This window comes from Acipenser ruthenus, chromosome 27 (assembly GCF_902713425.1).
Source record: "Acipenser ruthenus chromosome 27, fAciRut3.2 maternal haplotype, whole genome shotgun sequence".
Classification (NCBI taxonomy): Eukaryota; Metazoa; Chordata; class Actinopteri; order Acipenseriformes; family Acipenseridae; genus Acipenser; species Acipenser ruthenus.
Genome location: NC_081215.1, coordinates 11,239,077 through 11,262,303, shown reverse-complemented (window position 1 = coordinate 11,262,303; position 23,227 = coordinate 11,239,077). Strand labels below are relative to the sequence as shown.

The 23,227-nt window shown below is 36.7% G+C and overlaps 1 protein-coding gene across 6 annotated transcripts in view; it reads left to right on the top strand.

Moving 5' to 3' along the window:
- The first annotated feature begins 1,693 nt into the window (after positions 1–1,693).
- The window catches only part of LOC117432348 (C-type lectin domain family 7 member A-like), a 79,043-nt gene continuing 57,509 nt past the window's right edge, over positions 1,694–23,227 (top strand). For 3 of the 6 annotated variants that reach the window (XM_034054130.3, XM_034054129.3, XM_034054125.3), the window contains exons 1-3: positions 1,695–1,857; positions 15,979–16,104; positions 21,972–22,097. In XM_034054130.3, the coding sequence (XP_033910021.2) occupies positions 1,743–1,857; positions 15,979–16,104; positions 21,972–22,097 (367 nt within the window). In that variant the 5' untranslated portion in view covers positions 1,695–1,742. Of the gene's footprint in view, positions 1,858–2,945; positions 3,091–15,978; positions 16,105–21,971; positions 22,098–23,227 lie in introns of those variants that run through there. The other 3 variants (XM_034905044.2, XM_034054128.3, XM_059002224.1) reach the window with 3 other exon arrangements.

Here is a 23,227-nt window from a genome sequence, read left to right as displayed (position 1 = left end):
TTTAATTTGTTGCTAATCGGGAGATGGTCACCTGCATAAAAACCTGCAGCTCTCTATCCTCGTGGTGGGTGTTCAAGAGGAGGAACGAGAGTGGAGGAGCGAGTGAGAGAGAAACGAAACTTAAAAAATTAAAACGTATAGGAACAGTGAAGGCGATAGCCCAGCCTGACCTATTCAGTTTGTATTTTTGTGTTTGTGATTTTGTTTTCTTTGACTGTTTTGTTTTGCTCTGTGAGCAAGTGTTTTTGTTTAAATATTTATTTTATTTTTGTATTATTTAAATAAAACGGCACCGCCGCATCTTTTTGTTTGAAATCTGCAGTGTGGGGTCAGTGTTTATAGTTCCTGCTTCTGGCCTGACGTCACCACACAGCCATCCTGCCACAGCCGTCTAGTGATTTACAAAAATAAAAAAGACACTTTCTAACAGCGACAAAACAAACAAAACACTCACAAATCCTTTTTCTTATTTTTAGGGGTTTCTCCTGGTCCTTCTAGTTTCGTGTCTCTAAAAAACCAAGCGAAGGAGTAGATTGCAATTCTCCGTCCCCTTTATGCTATCACGCATGACCCCTTGGTAAACGAGTGCAGCTGTCTCTACTATCTGCGCCTTCTTCCAGACTGACAGACTTCCCGGCTCGGGGAAAGAACTGTCAGGCCAGCCTGTCCAAAGAACTCTATTTTCGCTGCTTAGCGCCCTCACAGGTCAGGAGGGAGATTTACAACCAAAATTAATTGTATTTCTGTCACATCCCGAAAAGCTAATCACTTACCTTTGTGACTGTACAAACAAAACAGCATGCAGCTACTTTACAGGTAAGCCAGCTGGAAACGGGAAGGTGTTTGGTTTGAAATGGCAGTGTTGTGACAAAATACTATTAAAACACAGTACTGGGTACAAGGCAATGAAGCAGGTGTCTGCGGCAGCCAGATCCACCACAATTCCTGTGCAAAGTAGCCCCGTACCATGGGGTTCAGTCCCGAAATAATAGTAACAAACACAGACACACAACACAGATATAGACACTTCTCCCGATAGTGAGTGCTCTTGGTGCAGGTGTGGTGTAAGACAACAATGGTGTATTAGATGGTGCAGTGTAGTCCGGGTTTGGTGCTGGCTTGTAGCGACAGCTCCCGGGTTCGTGTTAGTCGTCTAACAATGACAAACACAGACAGTTAGCAACAAACAAACAAAACACTTAACACTCACAATACGTAATTAATAGTCTGTTTCCTTTCTCGGTCCTTGCGATAACTATAACAAAGGAACAGATTGCATCATCACATCCGCTGAAATACCCTTAGTCACACCCCCTGCAACAGCTAGCTCAATCACGTATCCTCCAATCCATGACTGACACTTCGCGTACCGCATTAGGGCAATGACTTTTAGCATTGTGACTCCGCCCCATTCCTGGATGGCTGGCTTCCGACTGACCCTGGAATGAAATGCCAAACCATCCAGTACGGGGCACACTGTTCCTGTTGTACAGCGCCCTCACAGATTAGGAGGGAGATTGTTAATTAGGATTCATTTGCTCTCTGTCACAAGTGCATACATACATCTGTCCATAACATGCTTTAAAGCTGTGCGCTCAGTGGGCAGCATTTTAGAGAAGTGGTTATCTTGACTAATCTTGTGGACAGTAATCGAAATGACATGTACTATTGCAATTACAAGAGAGAGAGGACTTCCTTGTTAGATCACTTCTTACTCAATCTATTCCTGAAGAGCACTAGCTATGGAGATGAAAGATGTTTACACTGGGTTGCAGCACACATCAGTGGATGTCTATCAAACAGTAAGCAAACCTGAAGATGAGAAAATAGAGAAGCAGCAGAGTGGACCAACTCCAGGTAAGATTTACAAAAGTATTGAAAACAAGCTTCAACTTTTCAATACACTTCTCAAAGCACGTATTCCAGCCTGGAACAGAGAGGTGGAAAAATGGGTTCCCTTTACAAAAATAGAATATACATTTTCACAAAACTAAAAAAAGCATTAACTTTACTGGTACCTAAACATTCTCATAAACTTGATAACTGATATTTTAATTAAAATCAGCACTATATAATGTTCTAGTTAATATCCCATACAGAAATAACTTATAGTTTACATCTATTAAAAGCAATCTATGTTACACTTGTATGCCTCTTAGTTTTCTTCATTTTTGTTTTTATGTGTATACATACATGTTCATATATAAAATGCATATGGATTGGTTATAAAATTGACCTGGTTTTATAGTATTTTTCATATAAGGATTTTATGTGTTATATATATATATATATATGTAACACACAGTGCTCTCCATATATGTTGTTTATAATCTGAATATATTTTTGAATAACCTTAATATTTTTTTGATAATCTAAATGTTTCTTATAATCTAAATATGTTTTTTTTTTATAAACTAAGGATATGTTTTTTATATTCTAAATACATGTTTTTTTTTTCTAATCTAAATATATGTACTTCATTTGGTGAATGTGTTGTACACATTTACATATATTATGCATTATCTCGAGTAAGATAATGAATATATCTTTTGATGAAAATGTGTTCAAACTGTACATTTAATATAATGGGAGTATAGATTTAGATTGAAACAATCCAAAATACAGTACCGGTAACTGTTCAGCCCAGCACTTGAGAACGCATAACCCAGGGGCTCCCAAGTGGCGCATCCAGAAAACATAGTAAACATAGGATGTGCCCTATAGCCTGGAGATCGCAGGTTCGAATCCATGCTATGTCACAGCCGACCGTGACCGGGAGTTCCTAGGAGGCGGCGTACAATTGGCTGAGCGCTGCCCGGGTCGGGAGGGCTTAGGTCGGAAGGGGAATCCACGGCTCACCGCGCATCAGCGACCCCTGTGGCCAATAGGGCACCTGTGGTTCTGCAGTGGAGCCGCCAGATCTGTAATTGTCCTCCGGCACTATAGGTCTGGTGGCATCGCTGTGGATCTGCAGTGCGAAAAATGACGGCTTGGCAGGAGCACATTTAGGAGGACGCGTGTTCCAGCCGCCGTTTCCTGAGTCGGCGGGGGGGTTGCGAGCGGTGAGCCGAGGATACAGATAATAATTGGGTATGCTAAATTGGGGAGAAAACTGGGGTAAAAAATTGGCGACGGCTAAATTAATAATAAAAAAAAAAATTAGACAATGCATAACCCAGACATTTCTGCCACACCTGACAGGATGTACCATTGTTATCGGTATTGGGGTGGACAGTGGGTTTATTTTTTGTTGTTTTCTTTTTTTTGTTTTGCCAAATGTGCTGTAAAAAGTTATGTGCATTATTTAATTTTCTTAAGGATGACTATTATTGGTATTTACTTGATGCAGGCTGTGGTCAAAGCAGTAGGGCTTCTATTGTATAGTATCTGATCAAAATATTAAATGTACAAAAAGCCAAGTTTGCGTCTGCTAAATAAACAAAATAATAATAATAATGACCTGTGAGTGTTTGATATACATTTTGCAGGTTTTCGAGTACATAGTTTAAAATGCAGCCTTAAGCAGAAGGTGTTATGCTATTTACAGAAATGTTTCTGGTGTCTGATAAAAATATGAATTCAAAAGTAGGCGTTTGATGTGTATTTGTAGTTATTTTGTGCAGATTATTATACATTTGGTACTTCATCTTTTTTAATAAAGAAAAAAATTCTTATTCTCATTATTTTTTTTGTTTGGAATCAGTGCATTAACTCACATTTTGTATAGAAACGTGTACAACATTTTTAACATAGTCCTTATTTAGTGCATCTATCTATCCATTTATATACCACAACAGTGGGTATATCTAGCATGCAATATATATATATTTGGTATCCTGTGAGTGAATAACATGCTGAGCGGGATGAGTTTTGAATGTGTCTTTTGTTTACGTTCCAATCCAGTCTGTGCTGCTGAAATTCAGTACGGAGCTGCATGTCGGTAGTTCAAACAATACTGCCACGTATACGTGTTTTATAACGACTTTAAAATGTCTGAAATTATTTCAAATTTCTATTATTGTTTTGATTTGGACTCTGATTTCATTGAGAAGGAGTTTAGTCAAGAAATGCCAGTTACCGATCTGACTGCATCTGGCTTATCAGAGCAGCCTGTAGCCCCTTCATTAAAACGGGTAAAGGTAGGAAACCACAGAGAGGATGTAAACTGACAGGCTGAGCTCAAGGTTCTATCTGAAGACGGTTGCAAAGAGGCCATAACCAGGGTTCGAAATTAATCTGACACGAAAGTAAAGATCCGTCAGTTAAAATCATCCTTGAATTAGTTGATTTAAGAGAAAAAAAGTACACATTTTATTGCTATTTATTTTAAATATACACTTGTGGTACAAACAGAATATGTCTAATGAATGATAGTTCGTGGTATAAGTTTTTTATTCCCCTTAGGAGTATGTCCTTACATAAACCACTTACCCCGTCAGGCTCGTGAATTACTGGGACATCCTCCTGCGGGGAATAAAAACCGTATACCATGAACGATTCAGTATCCTCTATATATGCATGCATCTATCTTTATATGGCATACTAATCAAGTTGCATGATATCATTCATTTTGGTCATGCATGTTCCTATTTTGCTTATATTTCAAAACATATTAAGAATATATGTACATCAATATATACTGTATATAGGCATATGAAAGAAGTTTTTTTTTAAATGTACACAATTTTTTAAGATTAAAAAATCTTTTATTTTCAGGATGCTTCGGGCAAAAGCCTTTCTTCAGCTCATTAAAAAGAAAAGTAAACACTTTTAAAAAGTAAAAAGTAAAGATCTTTTTAAATAGCTGAAGAAGGGCTTTTGCCCGAAATGTCCTGAAAATAAAAGATTTTTTAATCTTTTAAAACATTTTTGTACACTTTTTTTAAAAAAACCTTTTCTTTCATATGCCTTCAATATTGTACACTGCAGTTTATATATATATATATATATATATATATATATATATATATATATATATATATATATATATATATATATATATATATGGAACATATGCAACGGTAACATTTCATATATTTATAATATATTGAAAATATGTGTTATTTCCATATGTGGGATAGAGGCCGTTCAATTCAAAATTGGTACTTGAATGGATACAACACATATCACGTTGCATATAACACATAGTGGAATGCATATACCATGTAGCATAAAGAATGTCATATACAACAAACTAGGTTAAGCATATTGTGAAACCAATATAACATATAGCAAAATAGCTCTAATACATATAAAGCATATACTGAAATGTGTAAGACATACAACAGAATGGATATATTATAAGGCAGAATATATCTAGCATGTATGAAACATACAGCAGAAATAATATAGCATTTACCAAAATAAATACAGCATATAACAAAGTGGATACAATATGTAGCAGAATGGATATATCAAATGTAGAAGAATTAGTACAGGCACCATTTAGGGTTCCCCTCCAGATGGAGGGGAGAAATGGGCAGATTTTTTTAAAAGGTACATTTTTAATTTGCTAGGATTTTCTAAAGGTTTTTTTTTCTGTCTGAAATAATTATTTTTTCCAAAGATGTATTCATAATGTGCAAGTCCTTCCTTGACTAAGGTGGTGGATGCGCTGTGGCATATGCAGCAGAATCTGAGTGAGGGGCACAGGTGGGGCCCTAATACTTGTTGCATAGACAGTTCATTTAGTTGTAATGGCAGTGTTTCAGTGTTGTGCCAGTCAGTAAATATATATACAGAAAAAAAACAAAAAGTTGATGAGAGCCATATGGAAAGAACACATATTTTCAATAGACTATAAACAATGTAAACGTTTTATATATGTGTTGCATATATGCATCACATATCCATATGCTGATGAACACATATTCTTTATATATATATATATATATATATATATATATATATATATATATATATATATATATATATATATATATATATATATAAACATTACTTCAAGGGAAGTAATGTTAAAACTTTACAATACATTAGTAAGACCTCATCTAGAATATTGTTTTCAGTTCTGGTCACATCGTTACAAAAAGAATATTGCTGCTCTAGAAAGATTGCAAAGAAGAGCAACCAGAATTATCCCGGGTTTAAAAGGCATGTCGTATTCAGACAGGCTAAAAGAATTGAATCTATTCAGTCTTGAACAAAGGAGACTACGCAGTGATCTGATTCAAGCATTCAAAATTCTAAAAGGTATTGACAATGTCGACCCAAGGGACTTTTTCGACCTGAAAAAAGAAACAAGGACCAGGGGTCACAAATGGAGATTAGATAAAGGGGCATTCAGAACAAAAAATAGGAGGCACTTTTTTACACAGAGAATTGTGAGGGTCTGGAACCAACTCCCCAGTAATGTTGTTGAAGCTGACACCCTGGGATCCTTCAAGAAGCTGCTTGATGAGATTCTGGGATCAATAGCTACTAACAACCAAACGAGCAAGATGGGCCGAATGGCCTCCTCTCATTTGTAAACTTTCTTATGTTCTTATGTTCTTATGTTTTTATAATACAACACAGTTGTCTCTTGTTTAACTAATCCATTTAATTCAGGTGTAGTCTTTAATGTGCATGTTTTAAGGGCTGCTACTAGATAATATACAAGCAATTCATCAAGTAAATACCCATAATAGTAATGCTTAAAAAAATGCTGCACATACCTTTCTACAGCACATTTGGAAAAAAGAAACCATTCCCCACCCCAATAACAATGGTACATCCTGTCAGGTGTGGTAGACATGTCTGGGTTATGCATTCTCCAGTGCTGGGCTGAACAGTTACTGTATTTTGGATTGTTATTGTTTCATGAACCTAAATGTGTACTAATATTTTATAAATTGTCCAGTTTGAACACATTTTCTGAAATGACACGAAATGAAACTGGCAGAAACTTACCTGCAGAGTTCAAAAAGGTTCCGCTTCATTTCTATCTTTCTTACTTAGATAATGGATAATATTTGAAAATATGTAGTAATTTGTATAAAACATTCACCAAATGAAGGGCCTATATTTAGAATATATAAAAAAAACATATATTTAGATTATAAAAAACACATATGGAGAGCACTGTACGTTACATATACAAACACATAAAATCCTTATATGAAAAATACTATACAATCAGACCAATTTTATAGCCAATCCACATATAATTTATATATTAACGTGTATGTATACACATAAAAACCAAATGAAGATAAATAAGAGGCATATAAGTGTAACAATTAGAGCCCTGTGTTTTTTGCAAATATGAAATAACACGAAATAAAACTAAATGCAACATATAAAATGAAAAATCATTATAAAGCAAACGTAGAATGACATTTTTTAATTGGTAGGTTTATACAAAAAGTACTACATTGTTTTTTGTGTATAATAATTCTTTTTTTTTTTCACTGGAAGGCTGTCCCGATCTGTTTTGAAACAGACGAGAATACATACCCCTCAAAATGGAGTTTAAACAAGGCTCTGCCAGTCGCTCTTACCTATAACGGTCATATTACACTGTTATAATTATATATATATATATATATATATATATATATATATATCAGATAATGTTTAATAAAAAATATGTATTTAGTTCAAACATAATGTATACTTTGTTTTTATTTATATACATCTATTTGAGTTATTTTACAAATGTTTATCTTAATAAAATGAAATAAAATGGAATTTGTGAAAAGTAAAACGAAAATTTATGAAAAATTTCACTGGGCTTTACTTACAATATATGTAAAATCTAAGTTATTTCTGTATGGGAGGTAATTTGCCAATATTTTTTTCTAGCTTTTTTTTTTTTTTTGCAATTTTACAATTTAGCCATGGTGTGTCAATATGTTAGTTTATTTTCATTTAGAGGTTTAAGAATTATACAAGTACAGTGTATTCCAATGAATTGCATACCTGATCATTGCAAATTCCTGCTAAAAAGTGACACACATTTCTTATGAAAATGTACACACAGTAGATTCCTGTTAATTACACCCCGTGTGCCTGACGGTTTTGTGCATTTAACCAGAATATGCAATTACTGTATAAGCCCTTGTGAAATATGGCCAGCTTGTGCTACAGCCATTTAACATATTTCCTTACAAATAAATAGGAATCAAGTTCATGCCATACCTAACTGTCAATTTATATCCAAATTAGATCCCTCTCTGCTGTGAGTCCCTTTTAACTAATGTATTAGTTAAAAGAATGAGGAGAATCTGTCATTGTTGTGTTAGCATTTGTGTTACATGTATTTTTAAAATGTTAACTTTTCAGAATGTTTACTGCATTTCTTGTGGTTTGTAATAAGAGATGATTATAATGAGAGATGCACTGGCATTAGTTTAATCAAATTAATATATTCAATTTATTATAGTTTTGTCAGCCTTGGGGCGGCTAACGAGCTCAATGGGCAAGGCTATTGGCCAAATTCAAATAACATAATTTACAGGCATGCTTATCTGTCAATTCAATAAACCATTAATTTCATTCCATTGGTGCTTGTCTCAATATAAATATGCTCCTCTAAAACAGATGTTCCCAAACTTTTTTTGCTGCTCCCCCTTCTGAGAAGTATGCCCCACGTGCACTTCCCCCTTCTAATAAACAGGACAGTATTTAGAAAAAGATGATTTTGCCAACATATAATAACATATTTTCTGAAGACAGAAAGCAGCATAGCACAGTACCACTATTCAAATACTTAATATATAAATACACATAAGGAGTCATATTTGTCTCAGTGCTAGGATGAGCCTGATGTTGTCTCAGTCTGCTTTTGCCCCACTCCCTTGTCTCAGAATGGCATGGAGTTTGAATCAGCTGGTCTGAGTTTCAGCTTGTTACCAGAAAAAGACACGCAGCTGTTACAATTTAAGCTGCAGTCATTTCCCAATTTACTCTATTTTCTGATTAAAGCAGTTAAAGATTGAATTTCTCTTTACTATTATTATTATAATAGTAGGCAGCAGTGTGGAGTAGTGGTTAGGGCTCTGGACTCTTGCTTGGAGGGTCGTGGGTTCAATCCCAGGTGGGGGACACTGCTGCTGTACCCTTGAGCAAGGTACTTTACCTAGATTGCTCCAGTAAAAACCCAACTGTATAAATGGGTAATTGTATGTATAAATAATGTAATTGTATGTAAAAATAATGTGATATCTTGTAACAATTGTAAGTCGCCCTGGATAAGGGCGTCTGCTAAGAAATAAATAATAATAATATTATTATTATTATTATTATTTGTTTATTTAGCAGACGCCTTTATCCAAGGCGACGTACAGAGACTAGGGTGTGTGAGTCACTTACAATTACATCTCACCCGAAAGACGGAGCACAAGGAGGTTAAGTGACTTGCTCAGGGTCACATGCCACTCCTCCCTGAGTTCGCACTCTTGCCAAAACTTTACCCTGTGACAGCCATCAAACTTCGGTATGAAGCCAAAGCTGCTTGTGCAAACATTTTAGTCACATAGCACTGAGAAAAGTTGTGAGTTCTGTGGTCTATTTTGTACTATTTTGCGTGCAGCAGTTAACACATCTGACAGCTCTTTTGGCATTGCTTTTGCTGCAAGGGCTTCCCTGTGAATGCAACAATGATGACCAACACAGCATGGTGCAACAACCTCTATGCAAGCTGCAAGTCCACTTTTGCGTCGACTCATGGCTTTTGCCCCATCCGTACAAATCCCAATACTACAATTCCACTCAATGTTTTTATTCATCACGTACCCATCTAAAATTTTAAATAGCTGCTCAGAAGTAGTTTGGGGGGGGGGGGGGGGGCTTTGAGATATAAAGACGCATTTCTCTGAGCTCCCGGTAATTTAACTTTACATTAAATGTATATGTTGTACAGATTTGTTTTTTTTAATTAAAGAGTTTAACTTTATATTGTTGTCCTTGCTTCTCTGCGGGCTTGGATTCACGGTGATGTCATGATACAACATTTTCCCAGCTTAGTCGAATGCCCATTGAACCTAACCCACTTACAGCCGTCTTTTATGCATGGATCTACTGAAAAGTTTTATACAGTTGGCAGCCCTTCATTTTTTACTTTGACACGCTCTCCCTTGACTCCACCATTTAATTATTATTTCTGTTCTGTTTCTGTCTATTTCTCCTTTCCACTTCCCTTTATTTAGTCTTACTATTGCTGCGCTTATGTATGCTATATGTCTCTTGTTACTATGAAAATGATTTAAAAAAGGATATATATAAAAGTAGTTCTTGTTAGGGCAGAGCGGCAAAATAAAAAGTCCTCTTCAATCTCAGATGAGCTGATTGAGCATAAACCATTATTGGGGCTGCATTGGTGCTGTCAGTACTCTGGTCGATTTGTTGTGAGAAAAAGGGGCTTTGCCTCACTGTTCCAACAAGCTGCTCCTCAATGTCTTCTGCCATATCGGCAAGTCTATGGCTAACCATGTTGTCAGATAGTTGAGTGAGACTTAACTGATCAGCAACTTTCCTTCCACATACTATCGATGCTGTTGGCAAGACAAGATCTTCACCAACTTCTTGCTATTTGGTAGGAGACAGCATATAATGCTTTGGCAGGTGTAGCGCTGCTTTCTTTGATTAACTTCCTCTGACCTTTGAGTTAAAGAGCTTTTGTTCAAATAAACTTTGTGGCTTTGAGGGCAGGATGTTTGGTCTCCAGATGGCGTTACTTTTAGTTTGTTAGGTTTCATGCTATCATTGGCAAGAACATTTTCACAAGCAACACATTGTGGTCGCTGATGTTCATCAGAACCAATACATGTAAAGTCCAAGTAAGAGGGCTGTTATTTCCTGTTCTTTTTGCCTGGCTTTACCTGCTCCTTCATCTGGATCAATATCCTCAACTTTATGTTTTAAAAAACACTCCACTCTTTCCTGTTGTTTGCTGTATACTGTTAACACAACCGATCGCTAGCAAGATCAAATAACATAAGAACATAAGAACATAAGAAAGTTTACAAACGAGAGGAGGCCATTCAGCCCATCTTGCTCGTTTGGTTGTTAGTAGCTTATTGATCCCAGAATCTCATCAAGCAGCTTCTTGAAGGATCCCAGGGCGTCAGCCTCAACAACACTACTGGGGAGTTGGTTCCAGACCCTCACAATTCTCTGTGTAAAAAAGTGCCTCCTATTTTCGTTCTCAATGCCCCTTTATCTAATCTCCATTTATGACCCCTGGTCCTTTTTTCTTTTTTCAAGTCAAAGAAGTCCCCTGGGTTGACATTGTCTATACCTTTTAGGATTTTGAATGTTTGAATCAGATCGCCGCGTAGTCTTCTTTGTTCAAGACTGAATAGATTCAATTCTTTTAGCCTGTCTGCATACGACATGCCTTTTAAACCTGGGATAATTCTGGTCGCTCTTCTTTGCACTCTTTCTAGAGCAGCAATATCCTTTTTGTAACGAGGTGACCAGAACTGAACACAATATTCTAGGTGAGGTCTTACTAATGCATTGTAGAGTTTTAACATTACTTCCCTTGATTTAAATTCAACACTTCTCACAATATATCCAAGCATCTTGTTAGCCTTTTTTATAGCTTCCCCACATTGTCTAGATGAAGACATTTCTGAGTCAACATAAACTCCTAGGTCTTTTTCATAGTTCCCTTCTTCAATTTCACTATCTCCCATATGATATTTATAATGCACATTTTTATTGCCCGCATGCAATACTTTACACTTTTCTCTATTAAATTTCATTTGCCATGTGTCTGCCCAATTTTGAATGCTGTCTAGATCATTTTGAATGACCTTTGCTGCTTCAACAGTGTCTGCCACTCCTCCTATTTTTGTGTCGTCTGCAAATTTAACGAGCTTGCTTACTATATCAGAGTCTAAATCATTAATGTAGATTAGGAATAGCAGAGGACCTAATACTGATCCCTGTGGTACACCACTGGTTACCTCACTCCATTTCGAGGTTTCTCCTCTAATCAGTACTTTCTGTTTTCTACCTGTTAACCACTCCCTAATCCATGTGCATGCATTTCCTTGAATCCCTACTGCGTTCAGTTTGAGAATTAATCTTTTATGCGGGACTTTGTCAAAAGCTTTCTGGAAATCTAAATAAACCATGTCGTATGCTTTGCAGTTATCCATTTTCAATGTTGCATCCTCAAAAAAGTCAAGTAGGTTAGTTAGACATGATCTCCCTTTCCTAAAACCATGCTGGCTGTCTCCCAGGATATTGTTACCATATAAGTAATTTTCCATTTTGGATCTTATTATAGTTTCCATAAGTTTACATATAATAGAAGTCAGGCTTATTGGTCTGTAGTTACCTGGTTCGGTTTTGTCTCCCTTTTTGTGGATTGGTATTACATTTGCTATTTTCCAGTCTGTTGGTACAACCCCTGTGTCAAGAGACTGTTGCATGATCTTGGTTAGCGGTTTGTAAATAACTTCTTTCATTTCTTTGAGTACTATTGGGAGGATCTCATCCGGCCCAGGGGATTTGTTTATTTTAAGAGCTCCTAGTCCCTTTAACACTTCTGCCTCTGTTATGCTAAAGTTATTTAAAACTGGGTAGGAACAGGTCGACATGTGGGGCATGTTGTCCGTGTCCTCCTTTGTAAAAACCTGTGAAAAGTAATCATTTAATATATTTGCTATTTTTTTTTCTTCATCTATGATTTTGCCATTTGTGTCTCTTAGACATTTAACCTCCTCTTTGAATGTTCTCTTGCTGTTATAATATTGGAAAAACATTTTGGAATTGGTTTTAGCCCCCTTAGCAATATTGATTTCTATCTCTCTCTTGGCCTTTCTAACTTCCTTTTTGACTTGTGTTTGCAGTTCCAAGTACTCTTTCTGTGTGCTTTGTTTTTGGTCCCTTTTAAATGCTCTGTAAAGTGCCTTTTTTCGCTGAATATTTTTTTTAATTGATCTATTAAACCATTTTGGCCATTTTGTTTTAGATTTAGATTTGTCTACTTTTGGGATGTAATTGTTTTGTGCCTCTAGTACTACATTTTTAAAAAACAGCCACCCTTTTTCTGTGGATGTTTTCTCTATTTTACTCCAATCTACTTCTGTTAGTCTCTGTTTCATACCTTCGTAGTTTGCTTTTCTAAAATTGTAAACCTTAGCTTTAGTCATTACTTTTGGGGTTTTAAAAAATATTTCAAATGAGACCATGTTGTGGTCTGAGTTTGCCAATGGCTCTCTGACCTCTGTTTTAGTTATTCTGTCTTCATTATTTGAAAAGACTAAGTCAAGGCATGCCTCCCCTCTAGTCGGTGCCTTGACAAATTCCGTTAGGAAGCAGTCATTTGTCATTTCCACCATTTCAATTTCGTCCGTCGTGCCCCCCATTGGGTTTTCCCATTTTATACAGGGGAAGTTGAAATCCCCCATTAGTATGGCTTCTCATTTTCTACACGCATTTCGAATGTCATTGTATAACAGATTATTTTGCTCAGCGTCTGAGCTCCAATGTTCAAGAAAGGTGAAGCCTTCCTGTGTGCACCACGATTTCAGCCATGCATTTTGATTTTGTATTTCCAGCTGTCCATATGGTCCTTTGCAAGGCGCCGGCAGTATCCCAGAAAATACCACAGTTTTGGTCTTGTCTTTTAATTTCCTTCCTAGCTCTCTGAATTTGTTTTGCAGGGATCTTGGCCTGTCTCTTCCAACATCCGAGTCACGTTCAGGTCTCTACGTTCACATGTTGGTTTGGGCGCTAAGGGGCGATGAAGCTTTGGTACGATGCACCTTGTTTTAAAATCACCAAGAAGTCAGAAAAAAATATTCACCAGTCAGGTCTTGTGCCCCCCTGATAACCTTGTCAGCGTTTTGGGTCAGTAGTCAAAAATATACAGCAAATAGTTCATGATCTCACAAAGTTCCTCTTCGTTTCCCAGGAATTGATTACTTTGTTGGGTAAAATAAGTGTAATTCTGAGATAAATATTGTGATCCACTATTTTTAGCAGCAAGCCTGCTAATAATAGATGAGTTAAGTGTGCTTTTCTTTTCCCCTTTTCTTGTTTTTGTCAGTCATATACCACAGATATTGATATATCTTCAGATCTACTGATGTGTGCTAGAAGACAAATATAGTACACAGAAATTTGACTATACAATATATGGCATCTATACAATATATGGCATCTGCCTAACCTGTCTGTCTGCCTGTCTGTCTGTCTGTCTGCCTGCCTGTCTCTCTGCCTGCCTGTCTGTATATTAAATCCTCTTCAATTAGTATATTAAATCAATTTCAAACAATGTTAGAAGTACTAAAAAAGCGAATGAGTATTTAAAGTAATAGAAAATACAAATATTTTCACTGGTGATAGTATGGTAAATATTTTCTTTGCAGTAGGGATTCAAGGAAGTGCATGCACTTAGGGAGTGGTTAATATGTAGAAAACAGAAAGTACTGATTAGAGGAGAAACCTCAAAATGGAGCGAGGTAACCAGTGGTGTACCACAGGGATCAGTATTAGGTCTTCTGCTATTCCTAATATACATTAATGATTTCGTTTCTGGTATAGTAAGCAAACTTGTTAAATTTGCAGACAACACAAAATTAGGAGGAGTGGCAGACACTGTTGCAGCAGCAAAGGTCATTCCAGATAATCTAGACAGCATTCAGAACTGGGTAGACACATGGCAAATGACAGTGGAGTAGTGGTTAGGGCTCTGGACTCTTGACCAGAGGGTCGTGGGTTCAATCCCAGGTGGGGGACACTGCAAGGTAAAGCAAGGTGCTTTACCTAGATTGCTCCAGTAAAAACCCAAATGTATAAATGGGTAATTGTATGTAAAAATAATGTGATATCTTGTAACAATTGTAAGTCGCCCTGGATAAGGGCATCAGCTAAGAAAAATAATTAAATAAATACATAAATAGAGAAAAATGTAAGTTACTGCACACAGGCAATAAAAATGTGCATTATATATATCATATGGGAGATACTGAAATTGAAGAAGGAATCTATGAAAAAGGCATAGGTGTTTACTGTATGTTGACTCAGAAATGTCTTCCTCTAGACAATGTGGGGAAGCTATAAAAAAGGCCAACAAGATGCTCGGATATATTGTGAGAAGTGTTGAATTTAAATCAAGGGAAGTAATGTCAAAACTTTACAATGCATTAGTAAGACCTCACCTAGAATATTGTGTTCAGTTCTGGTTGTTACAAAAAGGATATAGCTGCTCTAGAAAGAGTGCAAAGAAGAGCAACCAGAATTATCCCGGGTTTAAAAGGCATGTCGTATGCAGACAGGCTAAAATAATTAAATCTATTCAGTCTTGAACAAAGAAGACTACGCGGTGATCCGATTCAAGCATTCAAAATTCTAAAAGGCATTGACAATGTCGACCCAGCTGACTTTTTCGACCTGAAAAAAAAACAAGGACCAGGGGTCACAAATGGAGATTAGATAAAGGGGCATTCAGAACAGAAAATAGGAGGCACTTTTTTACACAGAGAATTGTGAGGGTCTGGAACCAACTCCCCAGTAATGTTGTTGAAGCTGACACCCTGTGATCCTTCAAGAAGCTGCTTGATGAGATTCTGGGCTCAACAAGCTACTACAAACCAAACGAACAAGATGGGCCGAATGGCCTCCTCTCGTTTGTAAACTTTCTTATGTTCTTATGTGGATAATAGAATCTATGTTATAATATTAAACAAAAAGAGTGCACAGGAATTTGCCTATACAGTATATGGCACCTTGTGACTCGAATGACATGCCTGAACATATGAAGTCCTCTTAGTATATTAAATAAATCCATTTCAAATAATATGTTAGAAGTACTAAAAAAAAGTATTTAAAGTTAAGGAAAATAAAAATCATTTAAAAAGCACATTGTTTTTCTTTCACTGGTGATAGTGTGTAAATAACAGGAGAACTTTTAAATAGTATTCAAGGAAACCATGGTAACAGGTCAACAAAAATTACACATCAATGTTGAAGGATAATAGCAGAATAAAATCATCAGAAAATGTTCTCTGTCTTCTCAAGAAGCACCGTCTACAGAGATGGACACTAGATACACCAGTCTACAGAAACCACCCGAGAACATCTATGCAACAGCAAATCCACCCAAAGATGGGGGAAAGGAGGAGCCACCAAGTGACACATCTGCAGGTAACCCTTTATTGCAACACAGAGCCACCAAGTGGCACATCTGCAGGTAACCCTTTAATGTAACACACAGCTGTGATGCTCACAAGCACAAGACACTCGCAAGCACCTTCATGAAGACGTTCTTAAGAAACGCATTACAGTTCCCCCTTGACTGGGGGAACTGTAATGCGTTTCCCCCTCAAAGTTGGCCAGTGTGAAAGCAATCGCGTTCGAATTCACAATGCAACAGAAACCAAACCGAATGTGTTTGAAGTCTGAAGTATTGGCACCCCGTCTTAACTCAAATAATTTACCTGTAATCTTTATAGTACTCGCTAGCATAAATGAATGTTCAAGTAACTTCAAAAACATAGCATTGCTAAATAAGTAGAGTTTAATACACAATATTTATTAAACTAAATACATCAGAGAATAACATTGTTTCCAATGCTCATTTTATTCTGCCAGGGCACTGTATATATTATAATTATTATTTTTACATTATTATTTTTACATTACATATATAAATAGCTTGGTCTCTCGCATAATTGGTCATTCTACCTTGACACACTTTTTCTGCATTTATGTGTCATTATAATACATATATGATCATATCGAGACAAGAAAGGCTGATAAACAGGGATTGATAGGGAATGCAACAGCCCACATAGTACTGGTATCGCAAGCCTTGCACGGGCGGAACCAGGGGTCACAAATGGAGATTAGATAAAGGGGCATTCAGAACAGAAAATAGGAGGCACTTTTATACAGAGAATTGTGAGGGTCTGGAACCAACTCCCCAGTAATGTTGTTGAAGCTGACACCCTGGGATCATTCAAGAAGCTGCTTGATGAGATTCTGGGATCAATAATTTACTAACAACCAAACAAGCAAGATGGGCTGAATGGCCTCCTCTCATTTGTAAAGTTTCTTATGTTCTTATAAATGAACTAGGTATGAAAGGGCCCTATGTTTGCAAGTGAACCACGATTAGAATCACTTATAAGTGAACTAGGTGTGAAAGTGCCCTAAGGCTGCAATAAAACATATTTATTTTTCTTGTAGGTTGATACAACACTTGTGGTGCAAAATAATCATAGACATCAGTGGCGACACTGATGCTATATCATAAAAGACATTGTTTAGTAAATAGACAATCCGATTTATTTTACATCACTCTAGTGTTGCAGTTTTATGTTTTCTGGGGTGTAAAGATGTAAAGATTCTTATCAAAAGTCTTAGTTCTTGTATTATTTTTGTTGCATTTTTGTAGTATTAATACTAATCATAATAACAGCATTTGAAGCCTAAAAACACAGTATAATACCTTAGTAGTATTAAAAAAAAAACATGAAAACTTCGGCAACATCTTGCAAATCAACAATGAAACATCCCTGTAGTGAAAAACACACTGGAAAACGTCAAACCTGCATGCTAAGATATGAACATAATGCACCTCGTTTAGTCTTGCTGCAGTTTACGACCCAGATATGAATTAACCAGCTCTTGCACACTCTCAACAAGTTTGTTCCTAGTTTTGTAACATTAACATGGATTCTTCTCCTTAAAATCTTTCAATAATAAACTCAAAGATGAGTCTCGCTAATACTGAAAAAGATTATGTGACTTGAAAAAGACATATTATTAGTTTGGATATGAATCTGGTGCTACTTAACTGAAGGACAAGGTGTTTTCAGTGGAAACGTGCAAAGGACAGGGTTTTCTCAAAGAAAAAATAAAAGCTTTTCTACTGAGAAATCTTTGTCCTTCACACTTTTAATACATGCCCTTCTGGGTCATTCTGTGCATCTGAAATCGTGTGTTTTCCAAGAACCCCCCCCCACCCCCCCAATCCAGTGTCTTTAAGCAATGTCAGCAACACTGCTTAAAATAGACAAGTCTGCTTCCTCATTTTTAAACACAGAATTACTTCTAATAATATTCTGTCCTTCGGAGGAGATGTAAAACCGAGGTCCTATTGTAAGTGCCTCTGCAGCAGTTGTTGATGCATAGTTCACCTGCTAGTTTCTGTAAGTTGCTTTGGATAAAAGTGTCTGCTAAATGACTAATTCATAATAATAATAATAATATAAAGCTTGCAGGATTTTCAATCAGGAAATCTGTAGTATCATTAATAGAGTTCCTACTACATCACATTTATTCATTGGTCAACTATACAAGCAAGTTCCCATCAACCTATTGAGTATATAAACCTACTTCGCAAACACAGTCCTGCTGTGCTTTCAAATTACCACCTCCTCCCCAGCCACCACCACCTCACTCCCAGCCTGGTCCGGAGGGGAGGAGTATGGTATATAGTGCTCCTCTGCCTAATATTTTTTGTTCACCCGGGTTGAACACGTTACATAGATTTATTATTTTATTCTTTGTTTTTTAGCAGGCAGCGTCGTAATACTCAGAAGGATGAGGCTGTGCTCCAACAATTTTTATTCTACTTTTTATTTTTCTTCAACCATTGTTTTTGGAAATCTGTAATATTTTGCATTATAATAAAGGTGATTATTTAACGCAAGACTGAATAATAATACGTGTTTGCAGCAAAAGATCATGGGACTTGCAGGGCTCGAAACTAACGGTGGCCATACAGCAATTGCTGTGGCTGCTCTTCTCAATTGCTTCAATGCCCATCAAAATGAATGTCTATTCAAGGCAATTATGGCCACAGTGCCCTTTCACTACAGTGTATGCGTGTACATACCAAATTAGGAAGTGTTTGTATCAAAACAATAACAGGATTACGGAATTTGCATGGTTAAGTTAAGACAGCAGGAAAAAAACAAAAGTCATGTGATGCCCACCTAAGGGGAAGCTCCTGCTCTCAACCCATCTTTTAACAGTTTTTACACACTTCTACAACACAAAAATAACAGTAAGCAGACTGAATCATTATCTAATGTCCCAACGAAGGGCTAAAAGAAAAAGTAGAAAAGCAACGGCTTCCTCTACAACAAGTGAACCCGACAACACTTTTAACCGCTCTTCAGAACCAGCGACAACCAGTGTAAGTACATTCAACGATCCAGCAGGGAAAGAATTCAGGGCCGCAGAATGAATGGAAGCAAATAAACAACGGTTCAGCCACACTTTCTAGACAAATTCATGATCTCAAGTCTACTATTCTCTCACTGGAAACTAAAATAATAACATTGGGAGACAGAGGCCCTGGGGATTTTTTTATTTTAAGTGCTGCTAGCTCCCTTAGTACTTCATTGTCTTTTAAACCAAACTCTGCTAATGATGTTTGTGTGCATTCTGTTAACTTTGGTATATTTTATAAACCTTCCTTTGTAAATACTTGTAAGAAAACTTGTACATCTGTGGTTTGGTTTGTCTTTAGGCACTAAATTACCACTCCTGTCACGTAAACTACTGACTTCCTCGTTCAGTTTCCTTTTAGCATTAACATATTGAAAAAAAGACTGGATTAAGTTTACTATCTACTGCTACTTGTCTAATTCCCTTTTCGCTCTCCTAATATTTCAGGATATAAAATAAACTGGTCAAAGAGTGAGGTCCTTCCCCTAACAGACACAGATTATTCCCAACTAGAATTACTCTTCCCATTCAAAATCAAACCCAAAGGAATTAAATATCTTGGCATTTATATAGACAGATACCATAACAACCTCTACAAGCTATATTCCACTGATGGACATTACTGATAGGTAGACTCAATGTGATAAAAATGAACATACCTCAAATTCATCATTTATTTCATGATCTCACAAAGTTCCTCTTCGTTTCCCAGGAATTGATTACTTTGTTGGGTAAAATAAGTGTAATTCTGAGATAAATATTGTGATCCACTATTTTTAGCAGCAAGCCTGCTAATAACAGATGAGTTAAGTGTGCTTTTCTTTTCCCCTTTTCTTGTTTTTGTCAGTCATATACCACAGATATTGATATAACTTCAGATCTACTGATGTGTGCTAGAAGACAAATATAGTACACAGAAATTTGACTATACAATATATGGCATCTATACAATATATGGCATCTGCCTAACCTGTCTGTCTGCCTGTCTGTCTGTCTGTCTGCCTGCCTGTCTCTCTGCCTGCCTGTCTGTATATTAAATCCTCTTCAATTAGTATATTAAATCAATTTCAAACAATGTTAGAAGTACTAAAAAAGCGAATGAGTATTTAAAGTAATAGAAAATACAAATATTTTCACTGGTGATAGTATGGTAAATATTTTCTTTGCAGTAGGGATTCAAGGAAGTGCATGCACATGGATTAGGGAGTGGTTAATATGTAGAAAACAGAAAGTACTGATTAGAGGAGAAACCTCAAAATGGAGCGAGGTAACCAGTGGTGTACCACAGGGATCAGTATTAGGTCTTCTGCTATTCCTAATATACATTAATGATTTCGTTTCTGGTATAGTAAGCAAACTTGTTAAATTTGCAGACAACACAAAATTAGGAGGAGTGGCAGACACTGTTGCAGCAGCAAAGGTCATTCCAGATAATCTAGACAGCATTCAGAACTGGGTAGACACATGGCAAATGACAGTGGAGTAGTGGTTAGGGCTCTGGACTCTTGACCAGAGGGTCGTGGGTTCAATCCCAGGTGGGGGACACTGCTGCTTTACCCTTGAGCAAGGTGCTTTACCTAGATTGCTCCAGTAAAAACCCAAATGTATAAATGGGTAATTGTATGTAAAAATAATGTGATATCTTGTAACAATTGTAAGTCGCCCTGGATAAGGGCATCAGCTAAGAAAAATAATTAAATAAATACATAAATAGAGAAAAATGTAAGTTACTGCACACAGGCAATAAAAATGTGCATTATATATATCATATGGGAGATACTGAAATTGAAGAAGGAATCTATGAAAAAGGCATAGGTGTTTACTGTATGTTGACTCAGAAATGTCTTCCTCTAGACAATGTGAGGAAGCTATAAAAAAGGCCAACAAGATGCTCGGATATATTGTGAGAAGTGTTGAATTTAAATCAAGGGAAGTAATGTCAAAACTTTACAATGCATTAGTAAGACCTCACCTAGAATATTGTGTTCAGTTCTGGTTGTTACAAAAAGGATATAGCTGCTCTAGAAAGAGTGCAAAGAAGAGCAACCAGAATTATCCCGGGTTTAAAAGGCATGTCGTATGCAGACAGGCTAAAATAATTAAATCTATTCAGTCTTGAACAAAGAAGACTACGCGGTGATCCGATTCAAGCATTCAAAATTCTAAAAGGCATTGACAATGTCGACCCAGCTGACTTTTTCGACCTGAAAAAAAAACAAGGACCAGGGGTCACAAATGGAGATTAGATAAAGGGGCATTCAGAACAGAAAATAGGAGGCACTTTTTTACACAGAGAATTGTGAGGGTCTGGAACCAACTCCCCAGTAATGTTGTTGAAGCTGACACCCTGTGATCCTTCAAGAAGCTGCTTGATGAGATTCTGGGATCAACAAGCTACTACAAACCAAACGAACAAGATGGGCCGAATGGCCTCCTCTCGTTTGTAAACTTTCTTATGTTCTTATGTGGATAATAGAATCTATGTTATAATATTAAACAAAAAGAGTGCACAGGAATTTGCCTATACAGTATATGGCACCTTGTGACTCGAATGACATGCCTGAACATATGAAGTCCTCTTAGTATATTAAATAAATCCATTTCAAATAATATGTTAGAAGTACTAAAAAAAAGTATTTAAAGTTAAGGAAAATAAAAATCATTTAAAAAGCACATTGTTTTTCTTTCACTGGTGATAGTGTGTAAATAACAGGAGAACTTTTAAATAGTATTCAAGGAAACCATGGTAACAGGTCAACAAAAATTACACATCAATGTTGAAGGATAATAGCAGAATAAAATCATCAGAAAATGTTCTCTGTCTTCTCAAGAAGCACCGTCTACAGAGATGGACACTAGATACACCAGTCTACAGAAACCACCCGAGAACATCTATGCAACAGCAAATCCACCCAAAGATGGGGGAAAGGAGGAGCCACCAAGTGACACATCTGCAGGTAACCCTTTATTGCAACACAGAGCCACCAAGTGGCACATCTGCAGGTAACCCTTTAATGTAACACACAGCTGTGATGCTCACAAGCACAAGACACTCGCAAGCACCTTCATGAAGACGTTCTTAAGAAACGCATTACAGTTCCCCCTTGACTGGGGGAACTGTAATGCGTTTCCCCCTCAAAGTTGGCCAGTGTGAAAGCAATCGCGTTCGAATTCACAATGCAACAGAAACCAAACCGAATGTGTTTGAAGTCTGAAGTATTGGCACCCCGTCTTAACTCAAATAATTTACCTGTAATCTTTATAGTACTCGCTAGCATAAATGAATGTTCAAGTAACTTCAAAAACATAGCATTGCTAAATAAGTAGAGTTTAATACACAATATTTATTAAACTAAATACATCAGAGAATAACATTGTTTCCAATGCTCATTTTATTCTGCCAGGGCACTGTATATATTATAATTATTATTTTTACATTATTATTTTTACATTACATATATAAATAGCTTGGTCTCTCGCATAATTGGTCATTCTACCTTGACACACTTTTTCTGCATTTATGTGTCATTATAATACATATATGATCATATCGAGACAAGAAAGGCTGATAAACAGGGATTGATAGGGAATGCAACAGCCCACATAGTACTGGTATCGCAAGCCTTGCACGGGCGGAACCAGGGGTCACAAATGGAGATTAGATAAAGGGGCATTCAGAACAGAAAATAGGAGGCACTTTTATACAGAGAATTGTGAGGGTCTGGAACCAACTCCCCAGTAATGTTGTTGAAGCTGACACCCTGGGATCATTCAAGAAGCTGCTTGATGAGATTCTGGGATCAATAATTTACTAACAACCAAACAAGCAAGATGGGCTGAATGGCCTCCTCTCATTTGTAAAGTTTCTTATGTTCTTATAAATGAACTAGGTATGAAAGGGCCCTATGTTTGCAAGTGAACCACGATTAGAATCACTTATAAGTGAACTAGGTGTGAAAGTGCCCTAAGGCTGCAATAAAACATATTTATTTTTCTTGTAGGTTGATACAACACTTGTGGTGCAAAATAATCATAGACATCAGTGGCGACACTGATGCTATATCATAAAAGACATTGTTTAGTAAAT